Source organism: Pristiophorus japonicus, chromosome 14 (assembly GCF_044704955.1).
Source record: "Pristiophorus japonicus isolate sPriJap1 chromosome 14, sPriJap1.hap1, whole genome shotgun sequence".
Lineage (NCBI taxonomy): Eukaryota > Metazoa > Chordata > Chondrichthyes > Pristiophoridae > Pristiophorus > Pristiophorus japonicus.
Window position 1 is genome coordinate 161,259,319 of NC_091990.1, and position 23,650 is coordinate 161,282,968.

General features: G+C 47.4%; 1 protein-coding gene across 1 annotated transcript in view; it reads right to left on the reverse strand.

Moving 5' to 3' along the window:
- The window catches only part of ptpn5 (protein tyrosine phosphatase non-receptor type 5), a 146,236-nt gene that overhangs the window by 53,165 nt on the left and 69,421 nt on the right, over positions 1–23,650 (reverse strand). Inside the window, exons 5-9 of the mRNA XM_070898651.1 lie at positions 21,620–21,806; positions 19,301–19,385; positions 12,748–12,827; positions 10,485–10,622; positions 7,210–7,320 (exon numbers count right to left, since the gene is read on the reverse strand). Coding sequence (XP_070754752.1) covers positions 7,210–7,320; positions 10,485–10,622; positions 12,748–12,827; positions 19,301–19,385; positions 21,620–21,806 — 601 coding nt within the window. The remainder of the gene's footprint in view (positions 1–7,209; positions 7,321–10,484; positions 10,623–12,747; positions 12,828–19,300; positions 19,386–21,619; positions 21,807–23,650) is intronic.

Sequence of the window (23,650 nt, forward strand, 5' to 3'; positions counted from 1 at the left end):
ACACAAGCTAATGCCTCTTTCTCAATCATGCTGTAGGCCCTCTCGGCCTTAGACAAACTCCTGGAAGCATAGACGACAGGTTGCAACTTCCCCACAAAGTTAGCTTGTTGTAATACACACCCGACCCCGTACGACGATGCGTCACATGCTAGCACAAGTCTTTTACACGGGTTATACAATACAAGCAGCTTGTTGGAGCATAAAATATTTCTGCCTTTCTCAAAAGCAATTACTTGTTTTTTTCCCCATACCCAGTTCTCACCTTTGCGCAATAACACATGTAAGGGCTCTAAAAGGGTGCTTAACCCCGGTAGGAAGTTACCAAAATAGTTGAGGAGTCCTAGGAACGACCGCAGCTCCGTGACATTCTGTGGCCTGGGCGCATTCCTGATAGCCTCTGTCTTGGCGTCTGTGGGCCGAATGCCGTCCGCCGCGATCTTTCTCCCCAAAAACTCCACTTCTGTTGCCATGAAGACGCATTTCGACCTCTTCAGCCGCAGACGTACGCGATCCAGTCGCTGGAGGACCTCCTCCAGGTTTTGTAGGTGCTCAACGGTGTCCCGACCCGTGACCAATATGTCGTCCTGAAAGACCACTGTGTGTGGTACCGACTTGAGCAGGGTCTCCGTGCTTCTCTGGAAGATCGCTGCAGCCGACCGAATTCCAAACGGGCATCTGTTGTAGATGAACAGTCCCTTGTGCGTGTTGATGTAGGTGAGGCCCTTTGAAGACTCCTCCAACTTCTGCGTCATGTCGGCCGAAGTCAGGTCGAGCTTGGTGAACGTCTTGCCTCCTGCCAGCGTCGCAAATAGGTCATCTGCCTTAGGTAGCGGGTATTGGTCCTGTAGCGAGAAACGATTAATAGTTACTTTATAATCGCCGCAAATCCTGACCGTGCCATCACTTTTGAGTACTGGAACAATCAGGCTGGCCCGCTCGCTGAATTCCACTGGGGAGATGATGCCCTCGCATTGCAGCCTGTCCAGCTCGATTTCCACTCTCTCCCTCATCATGTGAGGTACCGCTCGTGCCTTTTGGTGAATGGGTCGTGCCTCTGGGACCAAGTGGATCCGCACTTTCGCCCCGGAAAAGTTTCTAATGCCTGGCTCAAAAAGGGAAGGAAATTTGTTAAGAACCTGGGTAAATGAGGCCTCATCGACATGTGATAGCGCTCGGATGTCATCCCAGTTCCAGCGGATTTTGCTCAGCCAGCTCCTTCCAAGCAGTGTGGGGCCATCACCCGGGACAATCCAGAGTGGCAGTTCGTGCACCGTGCCCTCGTAGATGACCTTGACCATGGCGCTGCCCAGGACAGTGATAAGCTGTTTGGTGTACGTTCTCAGTATCGTGTGGATGGGGCTCATGGCTCGTCTGAGTGCCTTGTTGCACCACAGTCTCTCAAACATCTTTTTACTCATGAAGGATTGGCTAACGCCAGTGTCCAGTTCCATGGCTACGGGTAAGCCATTCAATTTTACATTTAGCATTATAGATGGATATTTCATCGAACATGTGTGCACCCCGTGTACTTCAGCATCTGCCTCCTCTCCCTGAGATTTGAAATTGCTTTGATCCACCATGGACCGATCTTCCTCTGCCACGTGGTGGTTAGCAGGTTTTGCAGAGCTTGCAGCTCGTTTGCAAGCTCCTTGGAGGTGCCCTATTGTTTCACAGCTCTTGCAAACATACCCTTTGAAACGTCATGAATAGGCTGAATGGAAGCCTCCACAACGCCAACAAGGTGTGAATTGCCTTGCATTCATCTGGGTCACCTGAGGCCTGCTGGCAGTTGCAGACTCGTAGGTTCTGCCCTGTACTTTTCTGCTCGCAAACACAGTTCCAGTTAATTTATGAACATTGCTAGCACTTGTGTGCTGAGAGATTTGTTTGGTGTTATCACTGGTGGACATAAACGCCTGTGCTATCGCAATGGCCTTACTGAGGGTCGGTGTCTTTACAGTCAAAAGTTTTCGTAGGATGGTCTCGTGGCCAATGCCCAGTACAAAAAAGTATCTGAGCATTTGCTCCAGGTAGCCATCAAACTCACATTGTCTTGCAAGTCGCCTTAGCTCGGTGACGTAGCTCGCCACTTCCTGACCTTCAGATCGCTGGCACGTGTAGAACCGATACCTCGCCATCAGCACGCTCTCCCTCAGGTTAAGATGCTCCTGAACCAGTGTACACAGCTCCTCATACGACTTATCTGTGGGTTTCACCGGAGCCAGAAGATTCTTCATGAGGCTGTAGGTCGGTGCCCCGCAAACTATGAGGAGGCCGGCTCTCCTTTTTGCAGTGCTTCCTTCTCCGTCCAGCTCGTTGGCTACAAAGTACTGGTCTAGCCATTCAACATAGGCTTCCCAGTCCTCACCCTCTGAGAACTTCTCCAGGATGCCCACAGTTTGCTGCATCTTTGCGTTGGATTCGTATTCTCGTCGCCAGTTATTGTGTTCCTAACACAGATGAGGCTGCACACAGGGAGGTTAAAGTAACAGTGACCTCAGTCTTTAATAAGACACTCCAGAGTGAGGAACAGGCCTTAGGGGCCGGCTTATATACAGTGCTGGCATCCCTTGGGACTTCAGGGGATGAGCATGGGAGTACATGCTTTACAGATACACAACAACAGGCATCTTCCACCCTTCAGGATATAGTTTGGGATCTGGAATATTAGGTCCTTCATTGAAACACCTGTGAATTCATTCCTGTTTTGGCGTGGGAGCAAGTCATCCTCGCTTCGAGGGACTGCCTGTGATGATGATGGGGTTGCAGGTAGCTGATGCTCTGTCAGGGCACATGAGGGACGGCATGTTGGAGTTAGCTGCTGTAATAAGGGAACGTGCCCAGACCCCGCGGCCATTGACAGAATCAACTGCCACTTCCACTCCAATCCCCAGGCCAGCCCAAGCCGGGCACTCCACATTACTGCCTGCTCACGCCCCCCCATCAAGAAGTGCGCATTACCCAAGGTGCTCGAAAGAATAAGCTTGGTCCCAACCCGAGAAACGCTCCGCCATTCCCTCCGGGAAGGGGTGGAGTCACGAAGACCAAGCACAGCGGACGGTCTTAGAATAAGGTGGAGGAGAGATGGGTGCAGCCTTTCTTTGCGGTTGTTGTTATTATTGTTGTTATGGTTGTAACTTCTCAAATTCAAAGTTTTTAGTAAGTTATTTAAATTTACAAGTTTAAAAGTTTGTAAGTGATCTTAAAGTTTGTAAGTGATCTTAAAGTCTGTAAGTGATTTTAACTGAAAACTTTAAAATTTGATACAAGAATATTTTTATTGAAGTTAAGTACAAAGAAGTGTTAAACTTTTCAATAAAATATATTTTAAATTATAACTAAATCATTTCCATTATTTGTTCCATTAGCAGAACACAACATTATGGACCAGCTCCAAACAGTAAACAAGGTCCATGTGGAAGAGTTGCCGCTGAGCCGTCAGGCAGTAAAGTGTTCACGGATGAGCTGCTGGCGCAAGGCTCAAGCAATCGTTAAAGGGGCAAAATGGCCCGCCCTCCTCCGCCGTCGTGCTCCGGGTTCAGATACTTGCCTGGCTTCCTTGTCCTCCTCCTCTTCCTGCTTGTCATCTGCGTCTTCCACTTCATTATCATCAGCCACTCTCACCTCAGGTGGGTCTTCCACTACCAGCTGCTGCTGCCTCATGATGGCCAAGTTATGCAGCATGCAGCACACAACAGTGAACTGACCGACAATCTCAGCGGAGTATTGCAAGTAGCCTCCGGAATGGTCCAGGCATCGGAAACACTGTTTCAAGATGCCAATGGTTCGCTCTATGATGCTGCACGTCGCAATATGCGACATGTTGTATTCCCGGTCAGCTTCTGTCCGGGCTACGCGTAGGGGTGTCATGAGCCAGGTGGCGAGGCTGTACCCTTTGTCTCCCAATAACCAGCTCTGTCCTTCTGGCTGCTGCTGAAACATAGCAGATATAACGCTCGCGCATCATGGGTACACCCAGGGTATCTTGCATCGACTGACATGATATGATGCATGTCATCACATATGAGCTGCACATTAACGGAGTGGAAGCCTTTTCTGTTCCTGTACATCTCGGAATTCTCCAAAGCTGCTCGCAAGGCGATGTGGGTACAATCAATACAGCCCTGTACCTTTGGGAAGCCAGCAATCCTGGAGAAGCCCACAGCCCTGTCATGCATTACCTGGGCGGTCATGGGGAACTTTATGTAGTCATTCCTCCGGGCATATAGTGCAGCAGTCACCTGCTGAATGCAGACATGTGTTGCATGTTGAGAAATAGCGCACATATCCCCAGTTGTAGCTTGGAATGATCCAGATGCATAGAATGAAAGTGCAGCTGTAACCTTCACTGCAACTGACAAAGCAGTCCTCCTGACGCTCCTCAGTTGCAGGTCTGCTTTGACCAACTCACAGATCTCGGTTACAACTTCTTTTCAGAAACGCAGCCTTCTGACACAGTCTGCATCACTTAGGTGCAGGTCTGAACGCCTGTTTTGATATACCCGACGAGGGTAAGGCCTCCTGCCCATCACCCTACGTGCTCTGATGTTCCTCATGCGATGACATCGAATCAATCATCTCCTCCACAGCACCACCATGCAGAAGGCATTGTCAAAATTGCCCCAATAATTAAATTGTACCTTTGCAAGAAGCTCAAAACAGCAGGGCAATGAGTTAAAGCTTCTCTGCTCTCTCTCTCCCCAAGGTGGATGCCCTAGTATTGACCACACCCTGGTCTGCGCACGCGCAATAGCTTTGCTTAGAACAGGAAGCTCGGCATTCAATGAGGACATTTGGGGCAATGAAGTCGAATGCAATTCTTTAATTTTAGATTTTTTTCAAAGTACCAAAGTACCAGCCCACCACTGACCGAACGTCTCCTCACCAGGCTCGAGGGTCGGCCGGCAGAATCGCTCTCTCGCCCGGACACAGGCTCGGCAAACACCCCCACCGGGCTTCTTTTGAAGCCGAGCCCCTGTGTCCGGGCGAGGGAGCGATGCTGCCGGCCAACGCTCCAACCCTCGAACCCGGTGAGGAGATATTCGATGGTGGCGTGGCACTTTGAAAAAAATTCAAATTTAAAGAATTGCATCAGACTTCCATTTTCTTCATTTTGAGTTTGAAAAAATGAAACTTGATGATGCATATTCAATGTCTTCTTGACTCCCTCCAAAACTTCGCTTAAAAACAATGGCGTCTTTCTGCGCTGAGTTTTTAACGTGCGCTGGTTTTTCTGAAGTGCCCAGAAGGTTTTCTGGAAGTGGTCACATAGGCCGTCCTAGGAAAAATGTAAATTGGCCAAACTCGCTTAAATCTGAAAAACTGGTGCAGACATCAGGTTACGCCCCTATGACGCAAAAAAAACTAACCTAAAAAAATCGTGACTAGCTGAGTTACGCTGGCACAGATACTTTGGGAAAAGTTGGAGATTTTAATTTATACCAAAAAAAGTGGCAATTGCCAAAAAAACGGTGCAGATAACTGGAGAAAATTGAACCCATTATGTGTTAATATGTGAAATTGAAGCCCATGGGATAAAAGGGGTGCTAGCAGCATGGATACAAAATTGGCTCAGGAATAGAAACCAGAATTGTGGTCGAGCTGGAGGGAGGTATACAGTGGAGTTCCCCAAGGTTCAGTACTAGGGAGCACTGCTGTTTTTGATCTACATGAATGACTTGGACCTTGGGTACAGGGCATAATTTCAAAATTTGCAGATGGCACAAAACTTGGAAGTGTAGTAAATAGTGAGGAAGATAGTAATGAATTTCAAAAGGACATAGAGAGGCTGGTGAAATGGGCGGACACATGGCAGATGGAAAAGTGTGAGGTGACACATTTTGGTGGGAAGGATGAGGAGAGACAGTACGTGTTAAATGGTACAATTTTAAAGGAGTACAAGAAGAGAGAGACTGGAGGGTGTTTGTGCACAAATCTTTGAAGGTGGCAGAACAGGTTAACAAAGCATGAAATAAAGCATACAAGACCCTGGGCTTTCTAAACAGAGGCATTTAGTACAAAAGCCAGGAAGTTGTGCTAATCCTAGAAAACGGTCCCAGCTGGAGTATTGTATCCAATTCTGGGCACTACATTTTAGGAAGGATGTATAGGGTTTGGAGAGGGCACAGAAGGGAATTACGAGAATGGTTCCAGGGATGAGGGATTGCAGTTACATGGATAGACTGGAGACGCTGGGGTTGTTCTCCTTGGAGCAGAGAAGGCTAAGAGGAAATTTGATATAGGGTTTAGATAGAGTAAAGAAAAAGGGGTAGAAATTCGTCTCAGATTGGCTGCTTGTTATATGCAGCGACTGATATTCAGTTCTATTGACTGCAGTGGAACTGAATATCAGGCACCACGTGTAATGGGCGGCTGATCCGATTCCGCCCGTTTTGCATCACTGCCCGAGACGAATTTCTAGGCCAAACTGTTTCCAATGGCTGAAGGACCGAGAACCAAAGGACACAGATTTAAGATGACCAGAGGCAACATGAGGGAAAGCTGTTTGACGCAGGAATGTTTAGAATTTGGAATGCACTGCCTGGATACACACTCAATAGTAGCCTTCACAATGGAATTGGATAAATACTTGATAGAGAAAAAATTGCAGGGATATGGGGAAGGAGCGGGAAGTGGGACTGACTGGTTTGCTCTTCGACAGAGCCGGCGCAGACTCGACGGGCCGAATGGCCTCCTTCTGTGCTGTATTATTTGACGATTCTGTGAAACGCATCTAATTACCTCAAACCCATTTCTAATGATTGCTTAAATAAATTTCCTAGTAACTTCTTCCACTACCGAACTACACTTTGAAAAGTTTCCACCTGAATTCCTTCTTACTTTTATTTCCTTTTTTTAGCTTATGTCTCGTGGTATTCGAACTCTTCACCATAGTGAGCATGCTGTCCAATTCATTTTGCTGATTTAGTCCAATTTCTTCTTTTTCAAAGAAAATAAACCCAACTTTGTTAACCTTTCTTTATCACTTAAATTCTTATATATTTGATACCCATAATCATCTTTGTTGCATGTGCAATGGTAGAGATCAAACAATGAAAATATAGGAATAGATAGAAATAATTATTTGTTAGGAGTCAAAGCAATGGCAGATAATATTCTAGTTCAGATTAATAAAACTTGTTTTTCACCAAAACTGTTGATCCAATAATGAAGCCCGAGATTAAGAACAAAATATAGCACATATCTTACCTTCAGGGTGATGTTTCTCAAACTGTAGTCATCTGCATGTAGAACATTGTTTACAATGACTTCAATTCCTTGATAATTGGCTTGATCCTCAGGCCAATACACTGTACATTTCTGAAACAAGGAAACAGAGGAATGAGTTCTAAAAAGAGCAGTTAAGTCAGAAGATTGAAGAGTTGAGAACTGTGATATGAAAGTTGAACATATTCGCCATATATATGTTTTTCCCAGAATAGACAATTTTTAATCCAGATTGAGCGAATGGGAACGTTAGGTTGCACGTGTTGCTAACTCAATGCACGGAGTGTTAGATTGCAGTTCGGAGGGGATTAGGATCTTACTAGTTTTCAATTAATAAATCGCCAGTAAAATTGGGCTCAGGTGGCTTATTAAGGAGGGTGTGTTCACAGATTAATATTTGGCACAGAAGCAGCTTCCCCTGATGACCCAGGTGCAATTGCTGGTCTGTGATGATTTAGCTAGTCTCTGGAGGAGAGTGGGGGAGCAGGGCTCAGTGCCATTGGCTAGTGGTGTGGGAAAGCAAGCAGGGTTTCTACTCCTGCTAATCATTATCAAGTGGCTCCTGCTGGAAAGTGCATTTGTGTAGGCATTGGGTGAAGACAGGTTTGGACTCAGTCATGACCACGCCTCCGTATTCCAATAGAATTCACTGTTAGTGTCCCCGATTTTGAGCGATTTGCAGTTGAAGGAGTGCTGTGGCTCTTAAATATTCGTGACCTTCATTGAGAGCCGATTTGAAACGCCAACATTTATATAGTTTCATGGTGGCTGTGGTGGCACTGGACCTTGCGCTCCGTCGGAGGCAACTGTGTCACAGAAAAGCACTGCAAAATGTGGCCAGAGGGCGGAAGCCCCACAGGGCTCTCAACAGGAGGCCTTACCCTTGCCGGGTATTCCGGCAGTAGTTTTCTACATCAATTTCACTGAGGAACAGTGTGTTCGAAGGCTGCGCTTCAGCAAGGACATGGTCACAGAGCTCTACACTTCCTGCAACCAGACCTCAAGCCTACGACCACTTTGAGGATGGCTCTCAGTGGCAGTCAAGGTCACCAACGTGCTCAATGTCCTTCCAGTGTGCATCAGGAGACATTTCCAACATCTCCCAGTTTGGCATCCATTGCTGCATCGAGGTCACAGATGCTCTGTACAGAAGGAGGAGGCACTACGTTTCCTTACCCATGGCCAGACAGAAGTAGCACGACTGTGCATGTGGCTCTGCCAGGATAGCGGGCTTCCCCATGGTGCAGGGCACCATTGACTGCACCCACATCACTTTGCGGGAATGCATAACAATCCTGAGGTATTCCGTAACCGCAAAGGTTACCTCTCTCATAATGTGCAGTTGGTGTGCGACCACACACAGCAAATCCTCACCGGCAATGCTCGCTATGCTGGCAGCAACCTCAATGCATTCATCCTGCTCGCTTCCAGCCACCACATCAAGCTCGCGGCTGGCTGCTGGGAGACAAGGGCTATCCTCTCTGCACCTGGCTCACTCCCCTCCGCAACCCCAACCCTCGTGCCCAGCGCTCATATAATGAGAGCCCTGCTTCTCCCAGGAACATCACTGAGCAGACCATTGGAGTACTCAAGCAACGGTTCCGCTGCCTTAAGCGCTCGGGAGCAGCCCTCCTGTACTCGTTTTGTCATTGTCTGCTGCCTGCTGCACAACTTGGCCATCATGAGGGTGCAGCCATTGCCAACAGGCCTAGCTCCACCACCTCAAGACTGAAGGATTGAAGGACAATTGCTGAATCCAAGTCACCTGAAATGTGGTAGTGCTGTGCTGTTAATGCTCCTGGAGCACCCCACTGAGGTCATTAGCGAATGAGTTACCTTCCCTTCCTTCCTGGGCCCAGAAAGCCCAATTTAGAAGAAGTTCAGAAACCTTATCGCCTGATACTAAATTTTCAAAATTTAAAAAGTTAATTTCTTCCCCGTGATCTGTAGAGACCCTGGGCCCAAGTATCAGTGAGGATCTTATTCCAGTTATTAATGGTATTAAATATGTCGATATACTGTTTCCAATTTTGCACAATTTGGCTTGTTACTTTTGATGTCAACCTGAGTGCCAATGGCAGCGGCTTGAAAGCAGCCCTTTACCCATTCTCGGGTGTGTGCAGCTTAGGGGAAATAAAGAGAGAGTAATAGATTGTAATCACTCACAGGAAGGTATGTAATATTAATGAAAAAAATTAAAATGATAATCGATTTTTACAGACACTAGTGAGGCGATTTAAACTCCAGCCCACCTGCCAGAAATCAGGTTGGTAGGCGATTAAAATCGTCTGTGGGACATAAATCAAGGTCCTGATTTTAACCTGCTCTCAGCAAGTGAAATGGCACACATGTCGGGTTTTCTGCCAGGCCAACCTTGCGGGAAGAGAAGTCATGGAAACCGAGTCATTGAGTATATTCAAGCCTGTGATAGATAGATTTTTGGACTCTCGGGGAATCAAGGAACATGAGGTCGAAGATCAGCCATGACCTTATCGAATGACATAGCAGGCTCGAGGGGCCTACTCCTGCTCCTAATTCTTATGGTCTTGTGTTCAGAGGAGGCCCAAGAAGGAAAGTGATTTTACTTTTTTTGGACTTTCTTTGTAGGCAGGGAGTTGTAGAAGTGCCCTCCTGACCCCCTACTCGTTCTTTTGGTCTCCGGCAACTCCCACCCACCCACTGGCTTGCGGCCGTTCCCATCGGTTTCAGAAGTTAGCCTGCGTCAATGCAGATAAGACCCAGGAATTAAGTCTCCTGGGCATCACGCTGCTAAGATTGGGAGTGTTTACTGCCCACCCGACTCTCACCAGTTAAAATTGAGATTTGGGTGATAAATACAGGAGAACGTAGTGCTTCATGGGTAAATGCGCTTGGCATTATGGCACTGAGGCATAATGACTTGGAAAGGTCAATCCTCAGTTTGTTTAGAGTTAGCTGTACCGGGCAGTGGTGCAAATGCTGAAAATGTGCATCGGTGGGTCAGCTGAAGACAAGATCAGACTGTGCTGTGATGCTGCCACATTTGAAATCCTTGCTGGCATTCACGGTCTAAACTCACATGCATAAAGCTCATGCGTGAGGCACTGATAGCCCATCAACAGTTAGCAGCTTCAGAGTAGGATGAATGAAAGGAAAAGTTAAAAAAGGATTAGGAACAAGAATATGTACCGATTAATGACAATTGCCTCAGCAAGTCATATCCCTCTATTTAAAAAACAGGCCTAAAGAGTCCCTGGTGCGGACAGCTGTTCCAGTACCTCATTCTTCTCCTCTAGATTTGTGATCATGACGACAATGGTTGACCGCTCTTGCCAAATCATTGTCCAGAAATCCGACACGGTGTTCACAGTTGGTCCTTGAGTAGCAATGTACACTTTCTCGTCCCCTCCATAGCCCTGCAAACACACGTTGTTATCAGCTCAGTACCAGTGTTAGAGCAAAAATTACCACAACATATCCTGCACAAGCCTCCCGTAGTGACACAGAGCACAACACACCTGCTAACCCCACAGTCACAAGGGATCACAGTGTGAGAAACTTTATACAAAACACTGCGGATGCTGGAACTCTGAAATAAAAACCAGAGAATGCTGGAAATACTCAACGGGTCGGGCAGCCTCTGTGGAGCGAGAGACAGAGTTAATATCTCAGGTCGACGATCCTTCGTCAGAGCTGGAATAAGTTCCAGGTGTAATTAATAGGTTTTTAAGAAAGTGTCAGCGCGGGGAAAGGGGGGCATGGAAGAAATAACAAAAGGGAAGGTATTTGTTAGGGTGGATGGTGCAGGGCAAAAGGAGATGGTAATGGGACAAGTTAAGAAACAAAAGATGAGATGAGAGGGGGTGTAAATGGGAATGACAGAATCGTCAACAAGTGCCCTGGGACAGAGAGAAAATCAGTCCGCCCGCCCCCACCTCCTATTTACCGAACTCCCGCTCACCCCGCACTTCCGCCCCCTGTCATGACCGACTGCCGAGCCGCTGGAAAAAAAGCCAAAGAGTGGAATTTCGCTCAAGAGGCCACCACACCCACGGCGCCGGTAAACACAACTGAAACAGTAGGTGCACCGCCTTTCTGGCGGCGGGCAATTTCAGCCCCGTGATCTCTCCCGCCCTCCACCTATCACAGAACTTCCCTCCCCTCCCCCTTTCCCTGCCCCGACACCGGCTTAAAAACCGGTTACATCTCGAAATTATTCCAGTTCTGACGAAGGGTCATTGACCTGAAACGTTAACTCTTGTTTCTCTCTCCATAGATGCCGCCTGACCGGCTGAGTATTTCCAGCATTTTCTGTTTTTATATGAGAAAATATAGCTTTTTGGCCTGCACTCAACTACCTTGGAGTCCAAGGAAGCAGGAACTGAGGCATGCTATACACTGCACAATTAATAAAAGATGGCTCCCAGCTCCTGTATAGCTAGATACTTTGTACATCAAGTATGAGAGAACATTTCGCTCTGATGGCTGGTTTGTGTCTCACTGACAGTTCCTGTACATGTCCTGCTGACTATACCGGAACGCTGTAAGGTTGATAGCACAGCCCCTGCACAGAGCTGGCGATTTAGGCAAGCCAGCAGCTTATTTACATAATTTACTCGTGCTATGGGCACATCATTCATAATTCATCAGGAATGCCAGTGCTGAATTTTGAGGATCAGCAGCCAGTGAAGGACTGCTGGCTGCCCATTCTGCACCAGGCAATTTTCTGGGTGTTGTGGGCTGGGGAGGTGGTAACAGGAGCTGTGCTGGCATGGGAACAGAGGTGAGGGGAGACACTTGGCTGAGAGGCTAAATTCTTTTAAACTATGGTCCCCTTCAGCACTTATTCCTCATGAACATTGGGGTGGCCCCTTAATTTTGATAATATTAGAGGGTTCAATGAGCCCTGCACACAACTCCCAGTCGCTTGCACTGCGACACACTGAGCTCATCAGACACATTGCAGGCCACATTGACAGAAGAAAATACTTATTTACACAGCGAGTGGTTAGGATCTGGAATGCACGGCCTGAAAAGGTGGTGGAGGCAGACTCAACCACTGCTTTCAAAAGGGAGTTGGATAAGTACCTGAAAGTAAAGAACTTGCAGGACTACGGGGAAAGGGCGGGGGAGTGGGACTGGCCGAGGTGCTCTTGCAGAGAGCCGGCACGGGCTCGACGGGCCGAATGGCCTTCTGTGCTGTAACCATTCTATGATTCCCTGATAACTGATCCCTATAAATTATACAGTGACTAACTCTCAGTCTGCTGCATAAATATCAATTCTGGAAATTACACAGCGGGATATCCTTACTCTGCTCAACACTCCATAAATCACACAGCAAGTAACACTTATCCTACTTAATAGATAATAACTCCATAACTTACACAGAAAGTAACCTATGGCCTGCTGAATTAATAGGAATTACACATAGTTACACAATAATAAGCGTAATGGTACTTTAATTGTTAAGATGTTTATTTTTAAGATTGGCCTTGGAATCAATCGCCTTGAAGTTCTGACACCAGTTGATGCACTTACCCGAATGTAGTTAGCATTAATGTATGAACTAAGTGGATCCTCTGGTTTGTTCATGGTAAGGCACACTCTACTGTGAGGATCTGAAAATAAAATGGCAAAATATAAAACATCTAAAAATCTTTACATTATCTAAAGAGATAAATTTACATAACCCTCTGTCTTATTCTTTTGCTATGCTATGTTTTTATGAATAGTTCATAGAAACATAGAAAATAGGTGCAGGAGTAGGCCATTTGGCCCTTCGAGCCTGCACCACCATTCAATAAGATCATTGCTGATCATTCCCTCAGTACCCCTTTCCTGCTTTCTCTCCATATCTCTTGATCCCTTTAGCCGTATGGGACATATCTAACTCCCTCTTGAATATATCCAACAAACTGGCCTCAATAACTCTCTGCGGTAGGGAATTCCACAGGTTAACAACTCTCTGAGTGAAGAAGTTTCTCCTCATCTCAGTCTTAACTGGCTTACCCCTTATCCTTAGACTGTGTCCCCTGGTTCTGGACTTCCCCAACATCGGGAACATTCTTCCTGCATCTAACCTGTCCACTCCTGTCAGAATTTTATCTGTTTCTATGAGATCCCCTCTCATCCTTCTAAACTCTAGTGAATAAAGACCCAGTCGATCCAGTCTCTCCTCATATATCAGTCCTGCCATCCCGGGAATCAGTCTGGTGAACCTTCGCTGCACTCCCTCAATAGCAAGAATGTCCTTCCTCAGATTAGGAGACCAAAACTGAACACAATATTCCAGGTGAGGCCTCACCAAGGCCCTGTACAACTGCAGTGAGACCTCCCTGTTCCTATACTCAAATCCCCTCGCTATGAAGGCCAACATGCCATTTGCCTTCTTGTAGCTGCATGCCAACTTTCAATGACTGATGTACCAGGACACCCAGGTCTTGTTGCACCTCCCCTTTTCCTAATCTGCCGCCATTCAGATAATATTTTGCCTTCGTGTTTCTGCGCCCAAAGTGGATAACCTCACATTTATCCACATTATACTGCATCTGCCATGCATTTTCCTACTCACCTAACCTGTCCAAGTCACCCTGCAGCCTCTTAGTGTCCTCCTCACAGCTCACACCGCCACCCAGCTTAGTGTCATCTGCAAACTTGGAGATATTACACTCAATTCCTTCATCCAAATCATTAATGTATATTGTAAATAGCTGGGATCCCAGCACTGAACCCTGCGGCACCCCACTAGTCACTGCCTGCCATTCTGAAAAGGACCCGTTTATCCCAACTCTCTGCTTCCTGTCTGCCAACCAGTTCTCTATCCACGTCAGTACATTACCCCTAATACCATGTGCTTTAATTTTGCACACTAATCTCTTGTGTGGGACCTTGTCAAAAGCCTTTTGAAAGTCCAAATACACCACATCCACTGGTTCTCCCTTATCCACTCTACTAGTTGCATCCTCAAAAAATTCCAGAAGATTTGTCAAGCATGATTTCGCTTTCATAAGTTCCTGCTTATAACATTTCCCAACATGGTCAGACTCTATTGCTACTATTCCTACGCAGCTTACTGGGAAAATAAATTGGCCAGATTGCTTCAAAAAGCAGGATCAGATGGGACATTATCTATGGTACTTGCGCAAGACTGCTGTGGAAGAGGTTGGGGACAATATTTTGAAGCTAATGCTAGTAGTTAACAGATAGCAGTGAGGATTGTTGAGTGTGAGGTGGAGCATTGCAGTGAGGAAGATCGAAAAGAGGGTTGGTGCGATGACGCAGCCCTGCTTGACCCCGGTCCGGATGTGCTTTGGGTCTGCGGTTTATGCGTTGGTCAGGATCACAGCTTGCATGTCGCCGTGGAGCAGGTGGAGGATGGCGACAAACTTTTTGGGGCAGCCGAAACGGAGGAGGACGCTCCATAGTACCATCGCGGTTAACAGAGTCAAAGGCCTTTGTGAGGTCAAAGAAGGCCATGTACAAGGATTGGTGCTGTTCCCTGCATTTCTCTTGCAGTTGTCGCGCTGTGAAGATCATGTCCATTGTACCCCGTAGTGTGACTCCGGGAGGAGCTTCTCAGCCACAGGGAGAAGACGGTTGAGGAGGACTGTAGCGACAACCTTCCTAGTGGCTGATCACAGGGAGTTGCCACAGTCGGAATTGTCCCCTTACGGCATCTCAGATCTCCCGGCACGCTCTGCTCCTTCCCGATGAGAGAGATGAGGTCATGTATTCGTGCCAATAGCGCCTCTCCGCCATACTTTAGTGCCTCAGCAGTGATTCCATCTGCTCCCGTTGCCTTGTTCTTGAGCTGACGGATGGCCTTGTGCAGGGCTGGGGTTTTGCTGAGATAGTGGCGGGTAGCATGCTGTGGGATGGAGTCGAGAACACTTGTGTCAAAGGCAGAGTCTCGGTTGAGGAGATTTTTGACGTGCTCCCCGCTGGAGTGGAACTAAACTACAGAACCAGTGGGAACCTGTTCAACCTTCGTCATCTCCGGGCCTGATCGAGCTACAGTACGCGGATGATGCTTCATCTGCGCACATTTGGAGGCTGAACTCCAAGTCATAGTCAACATCTTCACTGAGGCATACAAAAGCATGGGCCTTACACTAAACATCCATAAGACAAAGGTCCTCCACCAACCTGACCCCGCCACACAGCACTAGCCCCCAGTCATCAAGATTCATGGCACAGCCCTGGACCACATGGACCACTTTCCGTACCTCGGGAGCCTATCAACAACAGCAGACATCGACTGTTATGTCTGTAATGTACTTATGAATGACTCCATGAGGCAATGTGTTGTACTCAAACTGTAATGACCTTGGTCCTTTATTTGTAACTCCAGAGTGAGCCAGCCGCATGGTGGCTACCCATTTATACAGCCCCTGCCACCAGGGCAGGGAACCCCGGTCTCCACCAGTTGCACTCTCTAGTGGTGCCAGCATAGTATATCCACAGTGTAAACCTTATTGATAGTATATAAGGTAAACAAGTCTCCATCTTATTGTCGAAATCTCGACCTCCGAAAAGAATGACTCCGACACTTACAGCTCCGGTAGAAGTTTCCTTTTTAATTTACTTGCTCGCAAGGGGTAGGTCACACTCAGTCAAGGGCTAAGTGAACACCTCCGAAATGGTTCAGTTTAACAAGATATTTATACAGTAAAACCAAAGTTCTGGCCTCTCCCTGTGTATTGCTCTGTCTCACAGTCAGTGAATACAGATAAAGAGTTAATTACTATATCCTGGTCCTGACATGGTGTCCAGATATTTCCTTTTGTCAGGGTTATCAGAAAGCCAAATGGCCATTACTCCATGAGTCATAGGTAATGGGCTATCACCTGTCTTGTATTGTGTCAGGATTGTTTCAATTTCCTGGTCAGTTTATCTGTTTGCATCAAATGGATGAGGTCTCGGAAAGAGATAATGGCTAGAAGAAAGGGTGGGGTGACATGGAACTCCTGTAGTGTAGACAATAGGAGAGCACCATGGGGGGTTACTTGTCTCAGCATGACTTGTCTCCTAGCTGTCTGATGGCCATCAGCCATCTCACAGCAGGTTTAGCTGTTTATGCAAGCTGACTGCTAAAATGCAGAAAGTTCTGGAAGGGCCAGGACTCCATTTTAATCAAAAGGCACACAAATACCGTATGGTATCAGCTTAGATAAAAATACTTTCCACATTATGCAACTATACAGTGACTACACAGAGAGTATATCTATAGTCTGCAAATATAACATCGACGACAAGGTTCAACACCGCCTCCAGTGCGCCAGCACAGCCTTCGGCCACCTGAGGAAGAGAGTGTTCGAAGATCAGGCCCTCAAACCTGGCACCAAGCTCATGGTCTACAGGGCTGCAGTGATACCCGCCCTCCTGTATGGCTCAGAGACATGGATCATATACAGTAGACATATCAAATCGCTGGAGAAATACCACCAACGATGTCTCCACAAGATCCTGCAAATCTCCTGGGAGGACAGACACACCAACGTTAGTGTCCTCGACCAGGCCAACATCCCCAGCATCGAAGCACTGACCACACTTGACCAGCTCTGTTGGGTGGGCCACATTGTTCGCATGCCCGACACAAGACTCCCAAAGCAAGCGCTCTACTCGGAACTCCTTCACGGCAAATGAGACAAAGGTGGGCAGTGGGAACATTTCAAGGATACACCCAAAGCCTCCTTGATAAAGTGCAACATCCCCACCGACACCTAGGAGTCCCTGGCCAAAGACCGCCCTAAGTGGACGAAGAGCATCCGGGAGGGCGCTGAGCACCTCGAGTCTCGTCGCCAAGAGCATGCAGAAAGCAAGCGTAGGCAACGGAAGAAGCGTACGGCAAACCAGACTCCCCACCCACCCTTTCCCTCAACCACTGTTGGTCCCAGCTGTGACAGAGACTGTAATTCCCGTATTGGACTGTTCAGTCACCTGAGAACTCACTTTTCGAGTGGAGGCAAGTCTTCCTTGATTTAGAGGGACTGCCTATGATGATGATGCATTGAAGATTATATCAGACAGATAGTCACCCACTATACAAGCTGTTATTGGCACTCATTGCTTTGATATCTGGTATTTTATAAGTTAAATATTCCCCACTCTTGAATGAGGAGAGGAGGTGAAATTTCAATTCTGGCACATTTAAAACAATCAAGTAAGTGGTCTATTGATCTGGTCTAACTCTTCTCATCAAGAGTTAGCTGTCTGTACCTCTATTAGCGCATTAGTTTGCAACCTCCTGTTAAAATGATATTAAACAGGCAGGGGCCTGGTTGCAGGAATCTCTCCATTTTGCTGATTACATTTATGATCCACTACCCAGCTAGCTTGCTGAGAGATGAGAGTTCCTTGATAACATACCCATCAACATTATGGTCCCACAGCCCCCATTCTTCTCCTCCTAGGACAGGTTCAATCCTTTGAGCTGGGTTTTCGGCTTTTGAAATTTTGGGGCCGCGGGGCGATCCTGACACCGCCGAGAAAAAGTTTGCACCCTCGTCTGCAAAATTCGGCAAAAAATGAGGTTCCATGATCAGGGACGCAAAATCAGGCATTACACAAGGAAGGTTTTGCAGCCGAGCCAAAAATCACGGCGTTAAAAAAGTTTAGTTGATTTAAGGAACTTCATTATTGTTCAGTGCCCTGCAACATAATGTTGTATATTGTAAGGTTTTATTTTGGTGGGGGGAGTTTTTGTGACTTTGTTGCAGTAAAATATATGAATCATCGTTTGCCATTGGTGTCCTGTGCATCATTCCCACGTTCACCGGAGATGTGCCTTTATGGGGCACACAGCGTGTCCAGTATTAGCTCCATCCCTCAGTTTCCTTCATTTAGGAGCCGGTCCATTACGAGCAGGCGACGTGTGACTCTTGGTCGGGCAGCATATCCACGCTGTCTCCCCCGTGGATGGGGACTATCCAATGGGGGCCTCGCCAGGTTCCTCTTCATCATCCTCCTCCTGAGGTGGGCCTGCAATCCCCAGGGGCAATGCCTGGCCTCTCATGGTGGACAAGTTACGCAACATGCAGCATACCACAATGAACTCGGAAACCTGTTGAGGGGAGTATTGAAGGCTGCCTCCAGAGCAGGCCAGGCATTGGTCTGCCTGTAGGAGACGGCATATCTCTGTCAGAACTTCCTTTCGGAAGCGCAGCCTTCCCACACACTGCTCCTCAGAGAGCTGGAGGTCTGAGCGTTGGTGCCCGTAAACCCATGGGGGGTAAACCCTCCTCCCCAGACATCTTCAGCCTCTCCTCATCCATGGGCCGACATGACCAAGAGCCCTTCCTCTAGCTTGATGCCGCCTGGCAATAGCATAAAGAATGATATGCTGGCGAACTAGTAATGCCCCCATTAAATTTTCTCTCTCACCTTCTAAGGGCACTGAAATGGCAGATAACAGTGCCATTTGTAAGTCGGAGTTTCACGCAGCGTTATGTGTACAACCGTTGCAGTCAATGTGACCTGCGATGTAGGATCCTCATCCCTCCATTAAATACGCTGCCAATACCGCCTGCTGCACCCTGGGACGGCCTGGTTTCTTCAGGCGTTTCCTGGGGCAGGCATTAAATGAGGCGTTAGGGCCTAATTTTGCATCTTGAGCGCAAGCGCAACATTGCACAATGATTGACATCATGATCTCAGTGAACCTAGAGAGTGGGTCAGTAAGTTTTTGTACCACTGCAAAACATGAGCCGAATTTACCGGCGGGCGCTAAAAGCTGGATGCCTGGCGTTACGCCTAAAAACGCCATTTACCGCCCCTCCGGGGCACAAACAGAGGCACAAATGAGCCAAAAATCCAGCCCAAATCTTCCATGGCTTTCAAACCAAACACAGTGTGGTTGCCAATGGGTGAAAATGTGTTCACCCCACACCCTCCGTCAAAAAATTCCCAACTTATTTGAAAATGAAGGAAGATTCTCTTTATGAGGTTTGAGCTGTTAATACCAGAAAGCCGTGACTCAAACTACAGTGTTGCTGTGAGAAGAAATGAGTTCACGTTGGGGCTGTGAGTAAAATCCTGACCAGGACAACCCCCACTGATGCTCTCAAAGCTGCAGGCTTTGTGTTTTACTCACTTGGGAGGATGGTCTTATAGCGATTCTTCAGTCCAAAGCCTGGAATATCAAATTCCTTAGGATCAACAAAATTCATTGGTATTTCCTGCAGTAGAGAGAATAGAAGTGCTAAGGAAAAGGTTTTATTAAAGGCATATTAAATATTATAATATGTTCTAAAAACAATTCTGGCATCCACGGTCTATATATAGTTCATATACTGATTGGGATTGACTTTAGGCAGTTGAATGTGAATATCCCAAGCATCTGATGATCTGAACTCCACTTTTGGTGAGATAACACAACGAAGAAAAACATTAAAAAGATCAGTTTGGACAATCTGGATTGATAACCAAATTTCAAAATCTCAATACAGGGTGTCTGTTAGCTGCCTCACTTTGTCACCTCAACCAAGGGTTGCAAAGTGTCATATATGGTGATGCCACAGCTCCCGAGGTAGTGACAGCACAGGGAATCCAGTCACTTTTCCATGGGGATAGAAGGAGGAGGGAGGAAAACTAAAGGCCAGTCATACCCCAAGCTGCTTTTGGAGCCAGATGGACAATGTCATTAACAAAGATGGATCAGGATCGCTCTGCTCAGTTTGGTTTTGAGGCAGTGAAGGTCGTGTGGGAAATGCAAAAGTGGAGGGAAAAAGAGAAATAGTGAGACAGTTAATCAAAAAGTGATTTTAGTTATTATCTTTTTTTTATAGAGGATGACACAGCTGAGGAGGAGGCTATTTGGCCCATTGCATCTCTGCCGGCTCTTTGAAAGCTCTCCAATTAGTCCTGTTACCCTGCCCTTTCCCCAGAGCCCTACACATTATTCCCCTTGAACTATTTATCCAATTCCATTTTGAAAGTTATTATTGAATCTGCTTCCACCGCCCTTTCAGGCAGCGCGTTCCCGATCACAGCAACTCTCTGCATAAAAACATTCACATTTTGCCTCTGGTACATTTGCCAATTCCCTTAACTCTGTGTCCTATGGTTACTAAGCGTTCTGCCACTGCCAACAGTTTCTCATTATTTATTGAAAAGATTCATGATTTCGAATATCTCTATTAAATATCCCTGAACCTAATCAAAACTAAGCAGGCTATATTTTTCCACACAGGGAGGCGATTAAAGAATAAATTAGCAGGGAAGTACTGCGCTGGGGTATTGAGCATAGGTTGGGTATTAAGTAGTGATTAGGGACTGATTGTAGACCGTGCCGAGTGGAGGGCTGGTGCCAGGTATAGCTGGTCCCCAGTGCAGGCCTGGTGCCAGGTATAGCTGGTCCCCAGTGCAGGGCTGGTGCCAGGTATAGCTGGTCCCCAGTGCAGGGCTGGTGCCAGGTATAGCTGGTCCCCAGTGCAGGGCTGGTGCCAGGTATAGCTGGTCCCCAGTGCAGGCCTGGTGCCAGGTATAGCTGGTCCCCAGTGCAGGGCTGGTGCCAGGTATAGCTGGTCCCCAGTGCAGGGCTGGTGCCAGGTATAGCTGGTCCCCAGTGCAGGGCTGGTGCCAGGTATAGCTGGTCCCCAGTGCAGGGCTGGTGCCAGGTATAGCTGGTCCCCAGTGCAGGGCTGGTGCCAGGTATAGCTGGTCCCCAGTGCAGGGCTGGTGCCAGGTATAGCTGGTCTCCAGTGCAGGGCTGGTGCCAGGTATAGCTGGCCCCCAGTGCAGGGTTGGTGCCAGGTATAGCTGGTCACTGAGTGCAGGGCTGGTGCCAGGTATAGCTGGTCCCCAGTACAGGGTTGGTGCCAGGTATAGCTGGTCACTGAGTGCAGCCTGGTGCCAGGTATAGCTGGTCACTGAGTGCAGCCTGGTGCCAGGTATAGCTGGCCCCCGGTGCAGGGCTGGTGCCAGGTATAGCTGGCCCCCGGTGCAGGGCTGGTGTCAGGTATAGCTGGTCACTGAGTGCAGGGCTGGTGCCAGGTATAGCTGGTCACTGAGTGCAGCCTGGTGCCAGGTATAGATGGTCACTGAGTGCAGCCTGGTGCCAGGTATAGATGGTCACTGAGTGCAGCCTGGTGCCAGGTATAGCTGGCCCCCGGTGCAGGGCTGGTGCCAGGTATAGCTGGTCACTGAGTGCAGCCTGGTGCCAGGTATAGCTGGCCCCCGGTGCAGGGCTGGTGCCAGGTATAGCTGGTCACTGAGTGCAGGGCTGGTGCCAGGTATAGCTGGTCCCCAATGCAGGGCTGGTGCCAGGTATAGCTGGCCCCCGGTGCAGGGCTGGTGCCAGGTATAGCTGGTCACTGAGTGGAGGCCGAGTGCCGACCGAACACAAATCTGATAGACGGAATTCACTCACAGGCACAATGGCTGCATGCAATGAAGGTTGGCTAGCACTTACAAGGAACTCTCTCTGGAGTGTGAAGGGGTCCATGGCTCGTTCATGCAGTATCTGCGAAGTGAGTACGTTGGATGCTGTTTGCAAGTATTCCCATGCTGACTGCTCTCTGGGTGACAGCACCTGCCCAGCAGCTTCTTCACTTCCTGGTGTACACATGTCCAGGGTGAGTGATACATTAGAGCCTCTCCTTTAGGGCGAAGAGAGAAGATAAGATTTCACAAAAGACATTTGACAACCTGTCATTGATTTACAGCAGAAGCACCTTACTGTGAAATGTGCATTAGGGACTTTGTAGTCTCATGTAACCCATTTAAAAAAGGAGGGAGGCAGAAAGCAGGAAACTATAGACCAGTTAGCCTAACATCTATCATCGGGAAAATTCTGGAGTCCGTTATTAAGAAAGTAGTAGCAGGTCATTTAGAAAATCATAATACAGTCAGGCAGAGTCAGCATGGATGTATAAAGGGGAATCATGTTTGACAAAATTTGCTGGAGTTCTTTGAGGAGATAACGAACAGGATGGATATAGGGGAACCAGTAGATGTAATGTATTTGGATTTCCAGAAGGCATTCGATAATGTGCCAATTAAAAGGTTACTGCACAAGATAAAAGCTCATGGGGTTGGAGGGTAATATATTAGCATGGATAGAGGATTGGTTAACTAACAGAAAACAGAGAGTCGAGATAAATGGGTCATTTTCAGGTTGGCAAACTAACTAGTGGGTGCCACAGGGATCAGTGCTGGGGCCACAACAATTTACAATTTATATTAATGACTTGGATGAAGGGACCGAGTGTAATGTAGCCAAGTTTGCTGATGATATAAAGATGGGTAGGAAAGCAAATTGTGAGGGGGACACAAAGAATCTACAAAGGGATATAGACAGGCTAAGTGAGTGGGCAAACATTTGGCAGATGGAGTATAATGTGGGAAAATGTGAGGTCATCCACTTTGGTAGGAAAAATAAAAAAGCAAATTATTATTTAAATGGAGAAAAATTGCAAAGTGCTGCAGTACAGTGGGACCTGGGGGTACTTGTGCATGAAACACAAAGGGTTACTATGCAGGTACAGCAAGTGATCAGGAAGGCCAATGGAATCTTGGCCTTTATTGCAAAGGGGATAGAGTATAAAAGCAGGGAAGTCCTGCTACAACTGTACAGGATATTAGTGAGGCCACACCTGGAGTACTGCATACAGTTTTGGTCTCCGTATTTAAGGAAGGATATACTTGCATTGGAGGCAGTTCAGAGATGGTTCACGAGATAAAGGGGTTGTCTTATGAAGAAAGGTTGAGCAGGTTGGGCCTATACTCATTGGAGTTTAGAAGAATGAGAGATGATCTTATTGAAACATATAAGATTCTGAGGCGGCTCGACAAGGTAGATGCAGAGAAGATGTTTCCACTCGTGGGGGAATCTAAAACTAGGGGACATAGTCTCAGAATAAGGGGCCGCCCATTTAAAATGGAGATGAGGAGGGATTTCTTCTCTCAGAGGGTCATGAATCTTTGGAATTCTCTGCTCCAGAGAGCTGTGGAGGCTGGGTCATTGAATATATCCAAAGCGGCGATAGACAGATTTTTGAACGCTATGGGAATAAAGGGTTATGGGGAGCGGGCGGGGAAGTGTAGTTGAGGCAAAGATCGGATCAGCCATGATCGTATTGAATGGCGGAGCAGGCTCGAGGGGCCGAATGGCTGACTCCTGCTCCTATTCCTTTGTTCTCTGCTACATTTTGGAGCACTTACTCTTAAGCAGATGATTGTGTACACATCGGTATTTTTCACTCCAGCACAGCACAGCTCCTGCTGACTAACTACAATGAATTTTTCGAGGAGGTAACCAGGAGGGTCGATGAGGGCAGTGACTATGATGTAGTGTATATGGATTTTAACAAAGCTTTCGATAAGGTCCCACATGGCAGACTGGTCACGAAAGTAAAAGCCCCTGGGATCCAGGGCTAAGTGGCATGATGGATCCATAATTGGCTCAGAGGCAGGAAGCAAAGGGTAATGGTTGATGGGTGTT